The sequence below is a fragment of the Furipterus horrens genome, unplaced genomic scaffold, assembly GCF_987537825.1.
Source record: "Furipterus horrens unplaced genomic scaffold, mFurHor1.1.pri manual_scaffold_6, whole genome shotgun sequence".
In the NCBI taxonomy this organism is placed as follows: Eukaryota; Metazoa; Chordata; class Mammalia; order Chiroptera; family Furipteridae; genus Furipterus; species Furipterus horrens.
In genome coordinates, this window is record NW_028327176.1 from 19,254,224 (window position 1) to 19,275,110 (window position 20,887).

General features: G+C 34.9%; 1 protein-coding gene across 1 annotated transcript in view; it reads left to right on the forward strand.

Annotated features, from left to right (window-relative positions):
• BIRC6 (baculoviral IAP repeat containing 6) overlaps positions 1-20,887 on the forward strand; it is a 190,951-nt gene that overhangs the window by 62,368 nt on the left and 107,696 nt on the right. Inside the window, exons 20-29 of the mRNA XM_090281119.1 lie at positions 301-398; positions 1,761-1,908; positions 2,753-2,886; positions 9,789-9,923; positions 12,795-12,982; positions 13,761-14,093; positions 14,323-14,422; positions 19,496-19,710; positions 19,885-20,093; positions 20,421-20,767. Coding sequence (XP_090137245.1) covers positions 301-398; positions 1,761-1,908; positions 2,753-2,886; positions 9,789-9,923; positions 12,795-12,982; positions 13,761-14,093; positions 14,323-14,422; positions 19,496-19,710; positions 19,885-20,093; positions 20,421-20,767 — 1,907 coding nt within the window. The remainder of the gene's footprint in view (positions 1-300; positions 399-1,760; positions 1,909-2,752; positions 2,887-9,788; positions 9,924-12,794; positions 12,983-13,760; positions 14,094-14,322; positions 14,423-19,495; positions 19,711-19,884; positions 20,094-20,420; positions 20,768-20,887) is intronic.

The following is a 20,887-nucleotide window of genomic DNA, read 5'->3' on the forward strand; positions in this document are numbered from 1 at the left end:
AATAAAATCTAAAAAAAAAATTATATAAAAAATAAGCTAACAGTCAATATTGATTGTACCTGCTTGTCTGCCCCTTTTGGTAAAGAGAATGGTTTAATGCATAAGAAAATAGTTACAAAGACAGTTAGTATAATTAGTTCCCACTATCTTTTTGCATGTCTGTAAGCCTTTAAGGCAGTTTTTTCTTGAGATCAGTATTAATACGTTTTGAAAATTTTTAAAAGAACTGCATCATGTTTTGGTTGGATTTGGGCCTTGATTATCAATGTATTTAAATTTTTTCTTTAAACATTTTTTCAGTAATGGCAGATGTGACCCATGTCAACCAGGATTTGGATCTGTTCTGTTGAAGGCTTTACTTGACAATATGTCATTTTTACCTGCAGCTGCAACTGGTGGTACGTGAAACTAGTTTAATTACTAATAACTGTAGTCATAGAAATGTTTCACAGTATAGTTAGGATTGTTTAGTAACTTTTCTCTGTTAGTCCCTTTTTTTTCTGTAGGTTATCCTTTTTAAGGGGTTGGGTTCTGACTGCGCGGGGAAGTCGGTACTGTGTTCCATAGGAAAAAGTGAGAGAGTTGAGTATAAATACCAACTCATCTTAATTTATACAGTTTCTGTATTTCACTAAAATCATTGTGGTGTTTGTTTGTTTAATGACTGTAGATCAGATAACACAAATTAAAATGCCAATAATGACCAGAGAGATGACATAAAAAAGTAAAATGGTGTGTGTGATTGGTAGGGACTGCAGCCAACTAGAATTCTCTAAAAGGGGCCAGGGTTTTTTTCAGCACCTGAAGACTGCAGAAATGTCATTCAAGAATGAATGTAGTTATCAAGTAGGAATTGAGAAAGCAATCTTCTAAAGTAGCATATGTGTGTGTGTGTGTATAGTAATGAAGATTAAGAAAACATTTAATGTTTTGCTGTTTTATGTCGTTACTGTAAGGGCTACTGATCTGCCCTTTTAAACTAATATTGTCTTTTGTAGACATTTCTCACTGTCCTGTTTTACATATAACGAGCCCATTCCTCATGTTATTTCAATGAAATAAATATATTTCACAAAGGTTTGATATTTATGGTATACCAGAAAAAAAGTTTTCTCAAAGTTATTTGGTAAATGGGTATTTTTATCAATATCTTAGTTTAGATAAAGAGTGTTTATTATATTTACCTTGAACATATAGTGGATAAAACTCTTAACTCATTTTATAGAATAGGATGTATTTGACTTGCTTGATAACTTGAATAGTCTTCTGTGTTTTAAAATAGTTTGTTGACGATAATCTTAAAGGTAAGTTGCTTAATTTTGGTGTATATTTAGTTATCTCAAATTTTATAAAAGTCTTAAAATACATTGTCACAATCATCTTTTAAGCCTTGTGGTTGGTCTGCCTTTAACTGGCATTATAGAATATACTCCATTCACTTGCCATGCATTGTTTCAGGATGGATGGCTTGAAGCCCCTGACGTCTTTCTGACTATTCTAAAATGTCCCTTAAGGTCATCTCATGTTATTGAAAACCTAAATGACTAGCTATCCTGGTACACTTCTCAGAACATATGTTTGAAACTCTTTGTCAGTGTTGTCTTAGAGTCATTGAAGGAAATTGGTCTTTCTCTGTAAATTGCAAGTTGTAAGAAAGTCTTTTTAGGAAAAGAGGGTTCATTTATAAATATGTAATCTGATATTTTCTTTGTTAGAGAAAAATGAGGAAAACAAACATTGATTTGAGTTGTTGTTTTCAGGTTCTGTCTATTGGTATTTTGTCTTACTGAATTATGTTAAAGACGAAGATTTGGCTGGATGCAGTACAGCTTGTGCATCTTTGCTTACTGCTGTGTCCAGACAGCTACAGGACAGGCTAACACCAATGGAGGCTTTACTCCAGACAAGGTATTTTAATATATGTAATGACTGATAGCCTTTTTGGACATGATACCACCTTTACACAGTATTGCTATATATATATATATATATATATATATATATGTGTGTGTGTGCTTAAAAACTATCTTTCTTACAAAAAATATATTTAATTTATGAACCTTTTCCCAAATGATATTAGCCTACGATTTTCTTTTCCCCTTTTTTTCCTGAAATAAGTCCCTAAGTCCTGAAGATTGTTATTCACAAGGCTGATTATATTGAAATACTTGACTGTTCTATAACTTGCTAATGGAAGAATTATTTAAAGTAAAATTTTTCTCTGTAGTTAAAAATTTGTAGGTGGATTTATGTTAAGTCACTTATAGCCCTTAACTAGTATTCTTTATCTGCTGGTTGATTATAAAAAACTTAAACATAATGAAATAAGAAATAAGAGTTCTTGCCTAATCTTCAGTATTGTAAGTAGAGCGTTCTTTTATTTAAACACAGTGATTTTGTAATATTTTAATATTGGAGATCTTGATTTTGGTTAGATTTTACTCAAAGTTTTTGTACTTTCTGCTGAGTAATATAGAGTGAGGCAAGGGGGTGCTGCCTTATATCTCTTCCATGCTTCTGTATGCAGATGAAGATTCATTCTGAATTCATTAGCTACCAGCTTTTTGGACTCACATTTGTAAAGTCTTTGGGCCTTTTCTTTTGGAATATAGGTTTATAGGGAACACAGCTGAGATTAACTGAATTTAATGTGTTAAATGTGGCAATTGTCTCCTCTTAAAAGAAAGTAAGTAGATAATTTGTTAATAGATGGCTGACAGGAAAATTGTTAGGACATTATTTTATTTTTCAGATACGGATTATATAGCTCACCATTCGATCCAGTCCTCTTTGATTTAGAGATGAGTGGCTCTTCTTGTAAAAACGTGTACAACAGCAGCATTGGTGTTCAGTCAGATGAAATTGATTTGTCGGATGTCCTTTCAGGTAGTAACTTCTTTTATTAAAGGAATTTCTGAATTTTATATCTTGGATTTAAGTTACTGTTGACTTAATAGATCATAGTTACTGCATTTTATCTTTAAAAATTAAAACTTAGAACTTAATGTGTGTGAATCATTAAACTATTTGCTTTGTTTATTAGTTTCGCCCCAACCCCCAAATATTAAGGTTATTTTTTGAAAGAGTTGTGAATTTGTTTTTTGTTTCGTTGCATGTCAATGTGACTTTACTACTCATAAGAGACTTTATAATTTGATGATTTGTTGTAGTCTTTTCTTTCATTTGGTGTGCTTCTGCTGTCCATAAAATCAAAAAAACATATTTCATATTTCCAAAATTAATATATATTTATTGTATAATAAGCAAAGATGCTGGAAGAAAAGTAATTTTCTGCCTCTACTATTCTTGTATACATTTCTGAAGAATATGCTTTTTCTTTTTTTCTCTGTCTTGCTGAACTTACTGAAAGTGTTGCTAGTAAACCAGAATGTTAGAAAATTTATTTTTAGACGTACTAAGATAATTACCACCTTAAATATAAGTAAATTTTGGGAAGTAGTTTCAGTTTTGGTTATTTTAATGTGAATTATGAATGTGATAAAAGCACAAGAAAAATAAAATATAGAAATAAATATATAATTTCTCAACTCTAACCTCTCCTCCCTTTTAGGTTACCATTGTAAACAGGATGATTAGCTATTTAGACTTGTTTGCTATACACATTTGAACATTTTTAATGAAAGTGAGCACATTACATTTATTGGCCTGTTACTTGGTTTTTAATGACTTCCAGTGCCTTGGTTGTATGCCTCTTTTTGATGATTTAGGCTCTTACTACTTCATGCCAATCTTCCTCTATCCAAGTGACACATTAGTTTATGATTGGAACTCAGAGGAGAGGCTAGACCTGGATATATAGATGCCTTCTGTTTACCTTAGGATAGAATGAGAAATCCATCATGGAGAGAGTATAAGGAGAAGACCATAAAGCTCCAGCCTAGCCAGAGAGTTAAATATGCAAGAGTAGCCACACTCAGTGTAGAAGACCCAGGAGAAGGACTTAGATATCATGATGTGTCTCCATATCAATTTCTCATCATTTTGGTTCTTACCATTAGTTCTTCTGCAGTGTTCCTTTTGTCAGCTAATGGCATCAATGGCACAAAACAAACCTGAATGTCATCCTTGATACCTCTGTCTTCCTCATCCTTCACATTGAGGCCTTCACCAGAACCTGTATATTTTTCCATCAATGTGTAATTCATATCTGCCTACTCTCTTACCTCCCATGATCACATGAGGACAGATCAAGTCACAGCAGTTATCTTAAACCTGGCCTACAGTAATAGTTTTCTGACTGGTCTTTCTGCATCTGTTCTTGCTTCACTTCATTACATTCTCCATATCTCAGTGAATGTGATTATTTTTGAATGCATACCCGACCACTTCTCCACTTAAAATACTTTTCTTGTCTTTCCATTACTCTGTAGTGCAGTCTTGTGTGATTTGGAACTCTCTCCCTTGCCACTGTGATCCATTAACCCCCTCAAGGTTCTAGATACTGTTTCATGTAGTCCATGGGTCAACTGTTCTTATGATAGAATTATGTTACTGCTTTTTTCACGACACTGACATTTGTACTTATTGTGCAAAAACATGATGTTATCACTAGGCACTTGCTATAAAACATATGCCATTGTCTAGACACAGATATCAGTATGGTGATTACGAAGGGGAAAAGGGGAGTGGGGAGAGGTAGAAGAGGGTATAGGGAGGATAAATAGTGATGGAAGGAGACTTAACTTGGTGTGGTGAACACACAATACAATATGCAGATGATGTATTACAGAATTGCACACCTGAAACATATTAAAATTTTATGAACCAATGTCACCCCAATAAATTGAACACAAAAGTAAAATATGCCACTTTTACTTACAAATGTCCATGATGAAGCAGTACAAATTGTTATTTTTATTAAATTTTGAACCCATGACTACTCATCTTTTAAATATTCCGTGCTGAGATGGGAAGTACGCATGAAACACTTCTACTGCGTATGCAAGAACCATGGCTGTTTCAAGGAAACACTTATGCAGTTGTTTGAGTTACCAGCTGAGCTAATTTTTATATCATGGAACACGCTTTTAACTTGAAAAATATGTTTATTCAGACTTGATTATTTGTCAGGTCTTTCCCCATAGATTTATAGAAAAAGCCTATCAGTATCCATCCAAATGATAGTAATTGTTGCCAGTGATAAAAGTAGAGCATTTAGCCCTGGCCAGGTGGCTCATTTGGTTAGAGCTTTGTGCTGTACACCAAAAGTTGCGACTTAGATCCGGTTGGGGTGCATATGAGAGGCAACCGATTGATGTCTCTGTCTCTCTCTCTCCCTCTACTCCTACCTCCATCTTTCCTTCTCTCCCCCTCTTCCCCTCTCCTCTCTCCACCCTTCCCTTCTCTCTAAAACATCAGTGAACATGTCCTTGAGTGAATATTTTAAAAAAGAGCTTTTAAGCAAAACTAGAATTTTGGAAAATGTATATTTTCCACCGTGAGCTTGACAGCTTCCCAATACATAAAGCCTTTTTTTCTGATGGATTATGATGTTTAGTGAGTGTTATTTTCTTGTGTTAAATAATGAATTGTGTTAGATGATCTGTATATAGTGGTGAACCAGTATTTTCCAAACACTGGGGAACTCAATTTCATTGAGTTAGATCTCACACTTGTTTTTGACTAACTTTTGGCATCTGCATCCAAAAATGACCCCAGTTTTCCTCTATCACATTAACTTTTTAAGGTACAGGTTACCCTCCCTTTGTCCCCAAGATCATACAAAATGTACATACAAAGGAAAATAAAAAAATTACCTGAATATACTGTTTATTTAGAGTTATTTTATTCATATAAAGACTATATATTGTTCCTGTAAGTCAAGTTGTGTACAAGTAGTAAAGTTCTGCTACCAAACATACATATTAAGGTATTTTATCTTTTCAAATGACAGGTTAGGAAATGCCCAAACGAGATACTTGAAACAGTCTTCTTCAGTTGGCAAAGCTTTAACAAATTGCTTCATGAAACCGAGTTTTATGTACAGAGGTGTGAATATAATGTTCTTTATGTCAATAAGTGGCTCATGTAGCATGTTTGGATCACCAGGTTTGAGGTCAGATCTTGGAGGCCAATTTGACTCCACCCAGTGCTTCTCTTGAGCTCTGCTGTCCCACATACACAGAAAACAGGGATACTTGGTGTATCTGCATTGCTGACCAAGAAGGAAGCAGACCATTTGAAGGTCAACACAGACGATCCAGTTGTGCTTGTGATATTGCAACAGATCAATGACTCTCTTTATGTCTCCATATTCTTCATGAAAACAAACTGAATGGCCAACTGGGACTGCACCAAATAAATTGCCATAGTGGAGGAGAACACACTTCAAGCTGTGCTTTGAGCTATCGATGAACAGTCTCCATTCAGTTGCATTATAGTTTGGAATTCCCAATTCCTCCATTAAACCATGTATGTTATGACAATACATAAAGCCACTGTCACTTGGAAAGTACTGCAGAAATGCACTTTCTCTTGGTAGAAAGTAGGATACCTTCGCTCCTTTTTCAAGCAAGTTTTTCTTGTTCAGTCTTGATGCTAGGAGTTCTGAAGCCTCGTTGGTTAGTCCCAAATCTCGTGCCAAATCATTCAACTCAGGCTGATCAAATCCCTTATGAACTGAGTCATCTTCAGTTTCAAAATCTTCATTGTCGCTGTCACTTCGTTCTTCACCATACTCCTGTTTTTCGAAAGAGGGTAGTTCAGTGAAAACTGGCACTGGGATTTCAGCTGAATGAGGCACTGGGCGTATATATCATGGAACACTAGGATAGACATGGTAGACTAGGATACTCTATTTTACATTTATTTTTCTTGTTATATCCTGACGTTTTTACTATACAAAAGTAACAGTCACTTGAATGGTCTCTGGGCTCTTGCCAAACCATAGGTATACCAAATGGCAATTTATCACGTGTTCCCTTTGTCCACATCCGTAAACTCTCGACAAACTGCTTGCACACCTTGTGAGGGGCCCAAGACTTATCTTGATCACCAGTTTTACTTTAAAATATGCAAAATAGCTTGCTTGACAAATGTGCTGATGTTTGTCCTTTGGGAATGGTGAAACTGCCACAGATATAACGAAACGAATCAGGGTTGTTTAGGCACTTACGACGAGAAATAGCAGAGGCAGACATGATCTGAAGGAAAGGAAATAAGTACGTATGTAAATTAAAAAATAAATTCTGCTAACTCCTTGTATACAGACAAGAACTCGGACTATACTTCGGAATATGATTCACTATATAGAGCGGCACACAACCTCTCACCACATTGTCTCGTGCAACTGAATAGCCTAGACAAGTATGAACCTGTCGCTGGTCTCCAAGGTCGTCCCCCATCCCTCCCCAATTAACAGAGATTTGCTCTCAGCCAGTAGGAGAGAACTAGTGCTTCCCTCGATCTAGGCTCGATCCAGCCTAGAGTGGTTGCATTAAGATAAGCTGTAGAGAAAAACTTGACATGAGAAAAGCAAACTAACTGTAATTTTGAAATCAGCATGCCTGTTTAAGTCTAAAACAGCTGAAAAATCAAACTAAACACGAATTATGTTAAAAATTGTTACCCTGTGTAATGGGTAAAGGATTATTTAAAAGTACAAGATAAGCCAGTTAACCTTAGTGCAATAGAGTTTAAGACGTTCACTGATCAGATAGCAGTATCACTTGGCAACTAAAAGTATTCCCTCACTTATCTCAGGTATTACGTTCTAGACCCCCTGCGATAGGTGAAAATTCGCGAAGTAGGAACCTTACATTTATTTTAGTATTTATATATATCTTAAGGCTTTACAAACCCTTCCCACACACTTCTTAGAAACCGTTCCCAAGCCCTTATTAACCTTTCCCACTCTCTTATTAACCTTTCCCACTCCCTTATTAACCTTTTCCACACTTTTATAAACACTACATACTTATGTTCTTAAACATATTCTACACTCTTAAACCTACATAACTTTTACAACATATGTAGACAGTACTGCAAGATCCCGTGACATAGCGAAAAATCCGCGATAAATAATTAAATATAATATTTTAAAAAATCCCGCGATACAGTGAGGCTGTGATCAGTGAACCGCGTTATAGAGAGGGACTACTGCAATCTTTTTTAAAAAACTGCTATTTCTCATGTTTTTGAATGTATAAGGCTATTTCTTTCTCAACTACATTTTGTGTTGGGTTGGATTTTCTTCATATAGTTCTACAAAAACAACATATTGAATGCAGAGACAGGAAAATCCAGCTACCCTCTGATAAGCCAGATTTGGAAGAGGTTTGTAAAGTGTAAAACATTGCCACTCTTCCTATTAGGCTATTTTTGTTTTAGAACAAAAGTATACAAATTTTTTTAAGTATACTATTTTTATGTCTAGTGAGTTTATTACTATTAAATGAATTGGTATTTTAAATTTCTCATTCTAAAATTTCTGCTATAAGTATCAGTATAGTGTATAGAAACGACATAAAAGAAAGCTATTTAGAGTTCTTAATTATTTCAAAGATAGGAAGAATGGTGTTACGATTGAAGAATATTCGTCTAGCCACATTTGTTCCTTCAATTCCTCCAATGTGTCCTGTTCCTTTGTAGTGGAGAGATTTCATGCACGTCATTTCTTCTGCCTGGATTCCCTTGTGTCAATGGAATAAATACATAAAACACTCTTTTTTTTTCCCCCTTAAATCTCATCACCTTATCATGGAAGTATTTTATTATCACTTGACCTAAACTGATTTCCTTTTATTAGTCCTTTGAAGTTCTCTTTAGTAAAATGGAACACTTTTTTAAAGAAGTTCAATAGTGTAATTAGTGGTGGAATGCCAAAGACCCTCTAGCACAGAATATGTATTTCATGAGAACTGGGGCCTATCCTTTTTACTCGTGTATCTCACATGTCTTGTATTAAGTGCTCAATAAATAATTTTTTAACATGTGTCAGACCCTACCCTGGGCTCCAGTGAGGGCTTGGAAGACAAGGTTATGGCAGTTTAACCTTGCTTTTAATTTAGTCCTTCATTTGTTGATAACAGTTTTTCTGTCTCCTTCTTCTTTTCATTTTTAGTTTCTATTTTACTTTGGCTGGTAATTCTGTTTAAAGTAGTGCTAATTTCAGAAAATTGAAAAATACCAAAAATAAGCCTTTTCTATGTCACATACACTCTTAATTCTTCTGTATTGTTCATCCAGTCTTGCTGTGGTTTTATTGTTGAACTTTTTTTTTTATTGTTCACATAGTTGTGACCATGTGATTTCTTTTGTTATTACATATGCTAACAAATTATTTGTATGATTATAAAGTAGTATGCCTCATTCTATGTAAATTTGATTATATATACAAAATACAAAGACATTTACGGATAGATCTTGTTTACACTTTGGAATATTTCTTTAATCTTTATTTAGTGTCAATTTATATAATTGATATCATAGAATATATTCTGACTGTATGTATACTTAACAAATTAAGCAATAGCTATTGTAAGCAGCTGGTTTATTATGTTTTCCTCATTTAAACTCTAAATCACTAGTTTACTGTTAATGGCCACTGAGTTGCTTTTATGCAACTCTTTTTATAGCAAGGAAAGTAGTATACCCTGTTTGTGATTTTTCTTAATAATATTCCCATTGTTGAAACACTGTGTAAGGATTTTGTTTGTTTATATATCTTCTCTACTCAAAATTGGAGTAGCACTATAATTTTCCATGTGACTGTTGCCTTTTAAAGATCAATTCAAATATTATAGAACTTGTCTCTTTTTTTCTATTAGGAAATGGAAAAGTCAGTAGCTGCACAGCTGCCGAGGGTAGTTTCACGTCTCTCACTGGACTTCTAGAAGTTGAACCCCTCCACTTCACTTGTGTGTCCACTAGTGATGGAACCAGAATAGAAAGGGATGATGCAAGTACGTTTACTGGTATATACCTTTTATCATACACATTCTTTTATTATATAAGTCTTTTTATTATATAACCATTTCAATACCTGTTTATAGTATATGTAAGTTCCTTTATTGTCATGTTAAGTACAAACTTATTAATAGGGACATTTTGGCAAAAATCAGAAGTAGTTTATATTTTTTTCTAAGTCTGTTCATAGGATTTTTTTTTCTTACTCTAGTACACTTTTAAATCTTTTTACGTGTGTGCACTTTTAGAAGCCTTTTAATTTGGAAAATATTAAACATAATGAAAGTAAAGAGAAAACGGGGAGTACAATAGACTGTTTCCTGTACCCAGGGTCAGTAATCATCAATTGATGTCCAGTCTTGTGTGTGTCAAACTGTTTTATTTCTTTTAGTTGAAGTCAAAAGTATATTTGGTGCAGTGCCTTTGAGAAGGGTGAGATGAATAAAGAGGGAATACTATTTTTCCAGCAAGTTTAAAGCAACTTCAGATATATGAAACAATATTTCAGTGTGTTGAATAAGTTGTATTGTTGATGCTTTAAATGATTAATTAATGGGAAGTGCATCTTGTATGTTTGTCTTCAGTTTCTTCAGCATTTTAACAGAAGTAAAAACAGTTTGCATGAGAAGTCATGAAAAAAGTAAACTTGTCCCTAAGCTTCAGAATGGCAAGGGTTTTTAAGGGAACTTATTAGTTCTTTATTTGGATGCCTTTTTATTCAGAATCAACTTACATCTTCCAGTTGTGGAAATAACCACTAAGTGAAATTTGTGGTTTACGTAGTTCTGATGAGAATTTCAATTTAAAGTTAAATTAAAATGTGTTTTTTGAAGTTGAGGAAATTTTTAATTGTTAAGAGGCAATGCACAGTTTTATTGCTACTGCAATCTTGTTTATTGTAGCTTAATTTTTTAATAGTTTATTTGAATCCTGGCATAATATAGTCAGTGTTGGATATTAAGATAGGCTATCAGATTACTTGATTTTTTTCCTTTTCAAGAATTTATGAGCAATACTTCTCTCAACGTTAGGTTTATTATCTATGAAATACATAAGAATAACACCTACTTATGTGCCATTGCAGATATTAAATGAGTTGATAGAAGTTGCATCTTTAGCACTGTGACTAACATTGGCTTTTTAATCATATTGCTTTTGTTTTTAATCCCAGTTTGACTGCCATCAACTCTACAGAGTAACTTCTCTGAGCCAGTCTTTACTGAGTCTCCTAAAAAATAGAATCATAGTATCTGCGCCTCTGGGCTGTTCATCTGTTGAATGCAATAATTAACTAAAACAATGTCACTGATAATGCACATTAAACAGTTGTTATTATTCTAGTAGTTATATTTTCCCCAATCTAACTTTTTAGTAAAGACCTTTTATAATAATTATTAATGCTGTTCTTAGACTTGGCCTCTACTTCTTGTTTTATGCTGACCTGTTTAGTTAAGTTGTAAAATTATTTTTATACCAGCTTTTTCAAAAATGTTTTCCACAAGTGTTGGTAAATATTTAATGTGAAAAGAGTTATTTTATAATATGTATTTGAATAAAATTGAAAAGGGAAGTCAAAGAAATTTTTATAGACCTTTAAATGATGGTACTTTTCATGGGTAAGCTGTATGTGCCCTATTTATTTGTGTATGGGACATGCCTCTATATATTAGTGTTCTTGAGAGTATATGGTAGGAAACTGCTTTTCATATTCTGTGGGCCAGACTGTCTTTCGAGATTGTGCTTTAAAATGAGGAAACAAGTTTTATCAGTCTTTTAAAATGATATTGGTATAAATGAGGATTTTTTTGAGCTTTTTGGGGGGGAGGGAGAAGTGTGTTGTTGCTTGTACAAAATCTTAATAAAGCAAGTTTCAGTTTTATTTCTTATCCTCAAATTGTATGATAAGATCATTCTCATTTTGTATTTTCATTTTAGCCATATTAAGTGACATTTCTATGCTAAAAATATTTTTTACAGTAATTTTTTATTTTTCAGTTACAGTTGACCTATTAGTTTCAGGTGTACAATCTAGTGATTAAGACATTTATATAAGTTAAGGAGTGATTACTCTGTTAAATCTAGTGCTCATTTGATACTATACATAATTATTACAATATTACTGACTATATTTCCTATGCTGTACTTGACATCCCCGTGACTATTCTGTATCTACCATTTCCCCTAAGCCCCTTTCATATAGCAGCTGTCGAATTGTTCTCTGTATGAGTCTCTTTCTATTCTGCTTATTCATTGATTTTATTTTAGATACCACATAGAAGTAAAATTATCTGGCAGTCGTCTTTTGTCTGTTTGACTTATTTCACTTCGCATAATACCTTCTAGGTCTATTCTTGTGATTGCAGATGGCAAGATTTCATTCTTTTTTATGGCTGAATTATATTCCACTTTATATATGCATTACTTCTTTATCCATTCATCTGTTGATGGACACTTAGGTTGCTTCCATATCTTCTCTGTTGTAAATGATGCTGCAATGAACATATGGATGTATGTGTCTTGGATTTAGTGTTTTGGGTTTCTTTGGGTAAAATATCCAGAAGTGGAATGCTGGGTCCTTCTTTGTCTCTTGTTATATAAACTATGTTGAAAATATTTTTAAACTTAAATGTATACTGGCTAATCTTTCTTTGATTTAGAGTTCATTCTTGGGCTCCTTAAACTGAAATACTATTATTTTTGATAGCCTTTTACTATTAAGATTCCCTTATTTATACTCTCTAGATTTCTGTCTTTCAAAATGAAAATTAATTATAGTTTTAGTGTCAAAATAGTATTGTACTTTGAATGTGTTTCTCTGTGAACATTGTCTTCATCCTGTTTTTTTTTTTCCCCTTGTCTTATGCCAGTGAGTTCCTTCGGGGTTACTCCTGCAGTAGGTGGACTATCATCTGGGACAGTTGGGGAAGCTTCGACAGCCCTGAGTTCAGCAGCCCAGGTAGCTTTGCAGTCTCTCTCTCATGCAATGGCTTCAGCCGAGCAACAGCTACAGGTGCTGCAAGAGAAACAGCAGCAGCTTTTGAAGCTTCAGCAACAGGTTGGAGACTATTTGGCTCTTTGTTCATGCTGTCTCTAAACTTCAAAAGCTGAAAAAGTACTGTAAAAATGACTATTATTTTCATAAAGGAGAGTAGGTTGACCAATCTGAACTCAGATTTTCTACAAAAATTGAGGTAAAGTCTTTGTGATATATTTAAGTTCTAAAAAATTATGTAAGTGCATTTTATTTGATACATATCTGAGGAAATATTTTGATACTTTTTTTCTTTTGCAGTATTTCAGTAAAATCCGTTCTTACCTATGCTTAAACACTCTTGGTCAAACATTATAGTTGCTATTTACTATTTACTTTGGTTGAAGAACCTAAAACAACATTTTAAAGACCAGTTAATGTGATTTAGTTATAATGACATGTTTTGGAGATTTCATCATTGTCTAAATGTTAACCTATACAATTCCAAGGTGTCAAATTTTATCAGGTTAGGCAACATATGAGAGTCTATTTCCTGTTAATATTTGGTTGTTAAGAGAACTTTGTTTTTATATTTACATCTCCCTGTTCTGCTTCCTTTCCACCTTTGCTTTGAGAAAGTCCTAGTTCCCAAATACTCAGGAAATCTTATATCAGATATTTAACAAAGTATACATAGCAAAGAGATACCCTGTTTACATTGTCCACTTTTTTAAAAATTTCATTTTTATTTAACTAGGATCTGGCCATTCATGTCTGTCTTCATAATGCATTCCTGTGTAGTATTCCCCACAATTCAGGTAGGCAGGTTAGTCTACATTTTTTGCTTTTACTTCTTTTACAGAAAGCAAAGCTGGAAGCCAAGTTACATCAGACAACAGCTGCAGCCGCTGCAGCAGCGTCGGCAGCGTCAGCAACATCAGCACTAGGTCCTGTTCACAACTCTGTGCCTTCCAACCCAGTGGCAGCCCCTGGATTCTTCATTCATCCATCTGATGTTATTCCACCCACTCCAAAAACAACACCACTTTTTATGACTCCACCACTCACACCACCCAATGAAGCGGTTTCTGTTGTGATTAATGCTGAACTTGCACAGCTTTTCCCGGGCTCAGTTATTGATCCCCCAACAGTCAATCTGACTGCACATAACAAAAATTCCAACAAATCCAGAATGGTAAATTATTATATTTTAAATAGGTGTTTGCGTAGACATTTAAAAATAATTTGAAATATGCGCTAACTTTAGAATTACCAACTTATCATATAGCAAATTTTTAATAGTTTTTACAAAATATTATAGAATGTACATTAGGAAATGAGACTTGTTATTTTGATATTATGGTTACTAGTTTTTCTAGAGCAAAAGTAATATCAATATAGAGTTTTACATTTTTCTTTTCTAGAATCCTCTTGGTTCTGGCCTAGCCCTTGCAATTTCTCATGCTTCACATTTTCTTCAACCTCCACCTCACCAGTCCATAATTATAGAGCGAATGCATTCAGGTAATCTTTGATTTTCTTAAAATATTTTTCTTGCCTAGTCTTTTGAACCTTTGAAGTCTTAATATTCTATATTTTGAGTTCCTTTTGCAAATACCGTATTTGCTTTTGGGTAAGTAGACTACAGCAAAGGCTCAAGATATGTGCTCACCAAGTTGAAGGGAAAAAAGCTGCTGAATAGGTTCCCTAGCTCTGTCCAAACAACGGATTTGATCTTATATCAATCTGGCCTGTCGAACTGTGGTTAACATAAATATTTATCTCCAGTGCAGCTGCTGAAATACAATTACAGTAGAAATTACAATTAAAGAAGTAGTATTCATAAGACTCGTATTGAAGCCATTTCTTAAGAATAGCAAACAGAATTAATGCTACTAATAATTTAGTAAGATTAGAAACCCTTCATAGTCTCTGGCTAATTGAAATTTCATATAAGCTTGTACTCTGTCTCTATGCTAAAGGCCTGTGATAAGGATAGGTGCTTTCAATTACAGCACATTTAGTAATTAGCTATAGGCAGCTTTTACCTTACAACCCTACCAAATCTCTGTTGAGCTTTAGTAGCAATGGAATTCAACAAAAACCTTAGTCGTGTTTTATAGGAGGAAATACATGAGTACAGTCCATACTCATTACTTTTCATTATATGAACAGTTGAACCTTTTTTATTTTATTGGAATAGGCTGTTTCCTCTTTGGAAGAGAGAGGTTTTTAAATTATTTATTATTATTTCTTTTATTTTTAATATATTTATTGATTATGCTGTTACAGTTGTCCCAGTTTTTCTCCCTTGGCCACCCTCCACCCAGTATCCCCCATTCCCTCCAGCAATTCCCACTCTTAGTTCATGTCCGTGGGTCATGCATTTGGATACTCCCATTTCCTATACTGTTCTTAACATGTCTGTCTATTTTGCACCTACCAATTTGTACTTTAAAGTAAAAAAAATGATTTTATTTGTTTGTTTACTTATTTAGATAGGAAGGGAGGAAGAGAAATATCAATGTATGGTTGCCTCGCATGCTCCCAACCAGGGACCTAGCCAGCAACCCAGGCGTGTGCCCTGACTGGGGATGAAACGTGCAGCCCTTTGGGTCTCAGGCTGCCACTTAGTCCACTGAGCCATACCAGCCAGGACCAGTTTGTATTTCTTAATCCTTGCACTTTTTCCCCGTTTTCCCCTTTCCCGCTTCAGACTGAGAAACCTCCAAGTGATCTCCATATCTATGATTCTTTTTCTATGCTGCCTATTTGCTTAGTATATTATTTTGATTCAATTGGTGATACTTGTGAATTTTATTGCCATTCTAATGTTGATAGTTTTGATTTTCTTCTTTTTCTTAAATAAGTCCCTTTAACATTTCATGTAATAAGGGCTTGGTGATGATGCACTCCTTTAGTTTTACCTTATCTAGGAAACACTTTACTGGCCCTTCCACTCTAAATAATAGCTTTGCTGGATAGAGTAATACTGGTTGTACGTCCTTGCTTTTCATCACTTTGAATACTTCTTGCCAGCCCCTTCTTGCCTGCAAAGACATCAGCTGATACCCTTATGGGAAATCCTTTGTAGGTAACTAGCTTCTCTTCTCTTGCTGCTTTTAAGATTCTTTCTTTATTTTTAACCATTGGCATTTTAATTATGATGTGTCTTGGTGTGGTCATCTTTGTGTCCATCTTCTTTGGGACCCTCTGTGCTTCCTGAACTAGTATGTCTATTTCTTTCACCAAATTAGGGAAGTTTTCTTTCATTATTATTTTTTCAATTAAGTTTTCAATTTCTTGCTCCTTCTTTTCTCCTTCTGGCACTTTTCATGATTCGAATGTTGGTATGTTTGAAGTTGTCCCAGAGGCTTCTTAATGGGAGGACGAAAAGCTGAGTTTACCTACACCTTCATCTTAGAGAGTTTTTTTTTAAATACAAAAATCAAGACTTCTAGTCAAGATGGAAGCGTAGGTATTCATGCTTCACCTTCTTGTACAACTACAGAAAAAAATTACAACTGGACCACAAAGCAAATATCACCCAGAGCTGTCAAAAAATAGAGCTGTGTAGAAGTCCAACAACCATGGATCTAGAGAAGCCACATTCATCCAGACGGGTAGGACTGGCAGAGATACAGAAATGGGCAGAGAGGCGTGGAGATGTGGTATGACATGAAGAGACAGCGGAAAGAGTGGTCCCACATTCACGTGTGGTAGATAAAAATTGGGAGGGATATCTTTGGAGTGAGGGATCCCAGCCCCAGGCCAGACCACACAGCCCAGAGTTCCAGGAAGATAAATCCCCATAACTACTAGCTGTAAAATCCAGTGTGGGTTGGGGAGGTGGAAGAAATTGCGAGATTTTCTGGAGACTCCTCTTAACGTGTCTGCAGGGACTTAGGACTTATGCAGACCAATCCCCTCTGCCATTCAGCACCAAGGCAACAGCTGGAAGGGCACCAGTTGCATATGAGGAGAAAGTGAAGTGACCAGAAACAGGGCAAGTGGCGGGAAACAGCTTCCTTCTGGGCAAACCTCCAGAATCTAAGCCGCAGCGTTGTCCCCTCTCCAAGCCCTCCCCCAACATAGAGACACAAAGTGGTCAAGCAGGTTGCCCCATCCTGGTGATTACCTAAGACTGCCCTCACACAATCTTCAGGTACCTTTTCTACAAAAGACCATGCTACTAAGATGGAGTCAAAGCATCTCTACCTAATACATAGAAACAAACACAGAGAGGCTGCCAAATTGAGTAGATGAATGATATGGTCCAATTGAAAGAACAAACAAAACTCCAGAAAAAGAGTTAAACAAAATGGAGATAACCAGCTAATCACATGAGGAGTTCAAAACACTGGTTATCTGTTGCCCAGGAACTCACTGAGTATGGCAGCAAAATAAAGACCCGGACACAAATGAGTATTACATTAAGTGAAACGAAGAAAAATCTACAGGGAATCAACAGTGGAGGGGATGACGCCGAGATTCAAATCAATGATTTGGAACATAAGCAAGAAAAAAAACAATCAGAGAAGCAAGAAGAAAAAATAAAAAAACAAACGGACAGTCTTAAGGAGCCTCTGGAACATCTCAAACTGTACCAACATCTGAATCATAGGGATACCAGAAGGAGAAGCAGAAGAGCAAGAAATTAAAAACTTATTTCAAAAAATAATGGAAGAAAACTTCCTAATTTGGCAAAGGAAATAGACATACAAACCCAGGAAGCATAGAGAGTCCCAAACAAGTTGGACCCAAAGAGGGCCACACCAAGGCACATCATAAGTAAAATGCCAAAGGTTAAAGATAAGGAGAAAATCTTAAACACAGCGAAAGAAAAGCAGATAGATACCTTCGAAGAAGTTCCCATGAGACTATAAGCTGATTTCTCCAAAGAAACTTTGCAGGCAAGAAGGGGCTGGGAAGAAGTATTCAATGTGATGAAAAGCAAGGACCTACAACCAAGATTACCCTATACACCAAAGCTATCATTTAGAATGGAAGAGTAGATAGTGTTTCCAGACAAGGTAAAGCTAAAGGAGTCCATCATCACCAAGCCCTTATTCTATGAAATGTTAAAGGGACTTATTTAAGAAAAAGAAGAAGATAAAAGCTATGAATGTTAAAATGACAACAAACTCACAACTATTCAACACCTGAATCTAAAAAACAAAAACAAACTAAGAGAACAACTAAAACAGGAACAGGATTCCTAGATATAGAGATCATTTGTAGGGTTGTCAGTGGGGAGGAGGAAGAGGGAAAAAGAAGGAAAAGGTGCAGGGATCAAGAAGCATGATTGGTAGGTACAAAATTGACAGGGGGATGTTAAGAATAAATAGTATAGGAAACAGAGAAGTCAAAGAACTTGCATGCATGACCCATGGACATGAACTGACGTGGGCAGGATTGCTGGAGGGAATGGGGTTACCAGGTGAGGGAGGCCTAGGGGAAAATCAATAAAATATATTTAAAAAATAAATTTTAAAACTTAAAGAAATATAAAAATTGAAATGGTGTTTTCTGTACAACTAATCATTGCTAACAATATTAGTGTATATGACATTAAACTGTTCAGTCTTATGAAATATGAGCAGTTATTTACACTATGATTTTTTTTTTGGTATATGGAATTGAGTATAGCAAATAAGTCTTGTAGGGAGAATTATGTTTTTTTGTAGTTTAATAGTTTTTATGCTTAGGAAATTATTGGTAATGGCCTGTTTTCTTTTAAACTAGATCCATCAAGAATCACTCTAGTACTAGAAGTTTAATTTTTTTATTTCCTTTACTGTAAAATGTAGATGGTAAGGTTACTAGTTGCCTCTCCCCAACCCAATAAAAAAGAAAAAGAAGTCAAATATTATTAATGACTCTCCTTAGTGTTTTACTAATTGAGTTTTAATTCTGAAATTTGTGTGGGATGAGGGATGTAAATCTGTTTTCTTCCATTCCTTCAGATCCATCTTGCCTTTTCTTAGCGTGAACATTTCATTCTGCATGTGATTCTAGCGCTTACACAAAAACACACATTACCTCTTTAGTGTGGCCCTTAAGATTCAAGTAAGCTGTGTGCTTCTTATGGTTCTGAGCTGAGAAGCTTTGATGTGTCAGTGCTGTATTTATTTGTCTTCGTTCGAGGACCTTCCTAAGGGATGTTAGGTAGTAGCGATGGCTACTGCTTATTTCAGCCGTATAGTTACATCTTGTATTATAACCCCAATGTAAGATGTAACTCCGTAAGAAGTGAAACAAGACTATTACAGTTTGGTATTATTAATGCATCTAGTTGGGAAATTTTTGAAGATCAAATAGCTGGAATAAGATTACATAGATCATTTATAGAATTAATCTCTATACTGTTTTTGATTTATTTTTTTTCTAATGCTTTAAATTAGGTTTTTATGTATAGTTGATTGCCTTTATAGTAACTGTTGTGTATTTTTTACTTAAGTCTTGAGGTTCAAAGTAACATCACATTGATTGATGTTTCAGATACTTTTTGATGAGTGTGCCAAACTGCTTTTGGGTATATCTTTTGGTTAATTGATACATGATATTTTTGGTCAACTCCTGCTTTCTATTTCATAGGAGCAAGGAGGTTTGTGACCTTGGATTTTGGCAGACCAATACTGTTGACTGATGTATTGATTCCCACTTGTGGAGACTTGGCCTCCTTGTCAATTGACATTTGGACATTAGGGGAAGAGGTGGATGGAAGGCGATTGGTAGTGGCAACTGATATAAGCACCCATTCGCTAATTCTTCATGACTTGATACCACCTCCTGTGTGCAGATTCATGAAGGTAAAGAATGTCAGGAAAGTGAATTGATTGATATGGTTTTCATTTTTCTGACAAGTTATGAAAAATATTTAGACATGTAATTAAAAATATAGGTATCAAATTTTTAAGTACATTGCTCAGATTTTTATTGTTGAAGGTTGGTGCTTGTGTAGTACTTACAGTTTTTCATTTCAGATCACTGTCATTGGACGTTATGGAAGTACAAATGCCAGAGCCAAAATCCCATTAGGGTTTTACTATGGTCATACCTACATCTTGCCTTGGGAGAGTGAACTAAAGTTAATGCATGATCCTCTAAGGGGAGAAGGGGAATCTGCAAACCAGCCAGAAATTGACCAGCATTTAGCAATGATGGTTGCTCTACAGGAGGATATACAGTGCAGGTTGGTAGGAAATTGCGGAATATTTTAATCTTATCAAAATCCTCTATTTTGTATAATGTCTTGCATGTATTTGTCAAGTAACATCTTTTCATAAGTGTATAGAAAAGTGCAGAAAGAAGTAGGACACTTAACATTTTAGAGTAAAGTTTAATGCATTAATGTACTGTGATTAAATAATTGGCTCTATTTATTTAGTACTTACCAAAGGATTAATTTTTTTTAATTATTGTGTGTTAACATTTTTAGAAATTTAATTTTTAGTGTGTAATTCATACATGTATATTAAAAAACATTGGATGAATGATTTTGTTCATTTTTTACTTACAGGTATAACTTAGCTTGTCATCGACTGGAAACTCTTTTGCAAAGTATCGATCTTCCTCCTCTCAACAGTGCTAACAATGCACAGTACTTCTTGCGAAAGCCAGACAAGGCAGTCGAGGAAGACAGTAGAGTTTTTTCCTCCTATCAGGATTGTATTCAGCTACAGCTTCAACTAAATTTGGCTCATAATGCAGTACAGAGGCTCAGAGTAGCTCTAGGTGCAAGTAGGAAGATGTTAAATGAAATATCAGGTCCAAAAGATTTAATTCAGACGTCTTCCACAGAGCAGTTACGTACCATCATCAGATATTTATTGGATACCCTGCTCAGCCTTCTTCATTCTTCCAATGGTTTGTATTTAGCTTAAGTATTCTAAACATTGGGAATATATTTGATGTGATCTTGTTGAGTATTTTGTTGTTGTCTTGGTATTTCCTGGGTATTGTTAATTTTGATATCCTTTCTCATGT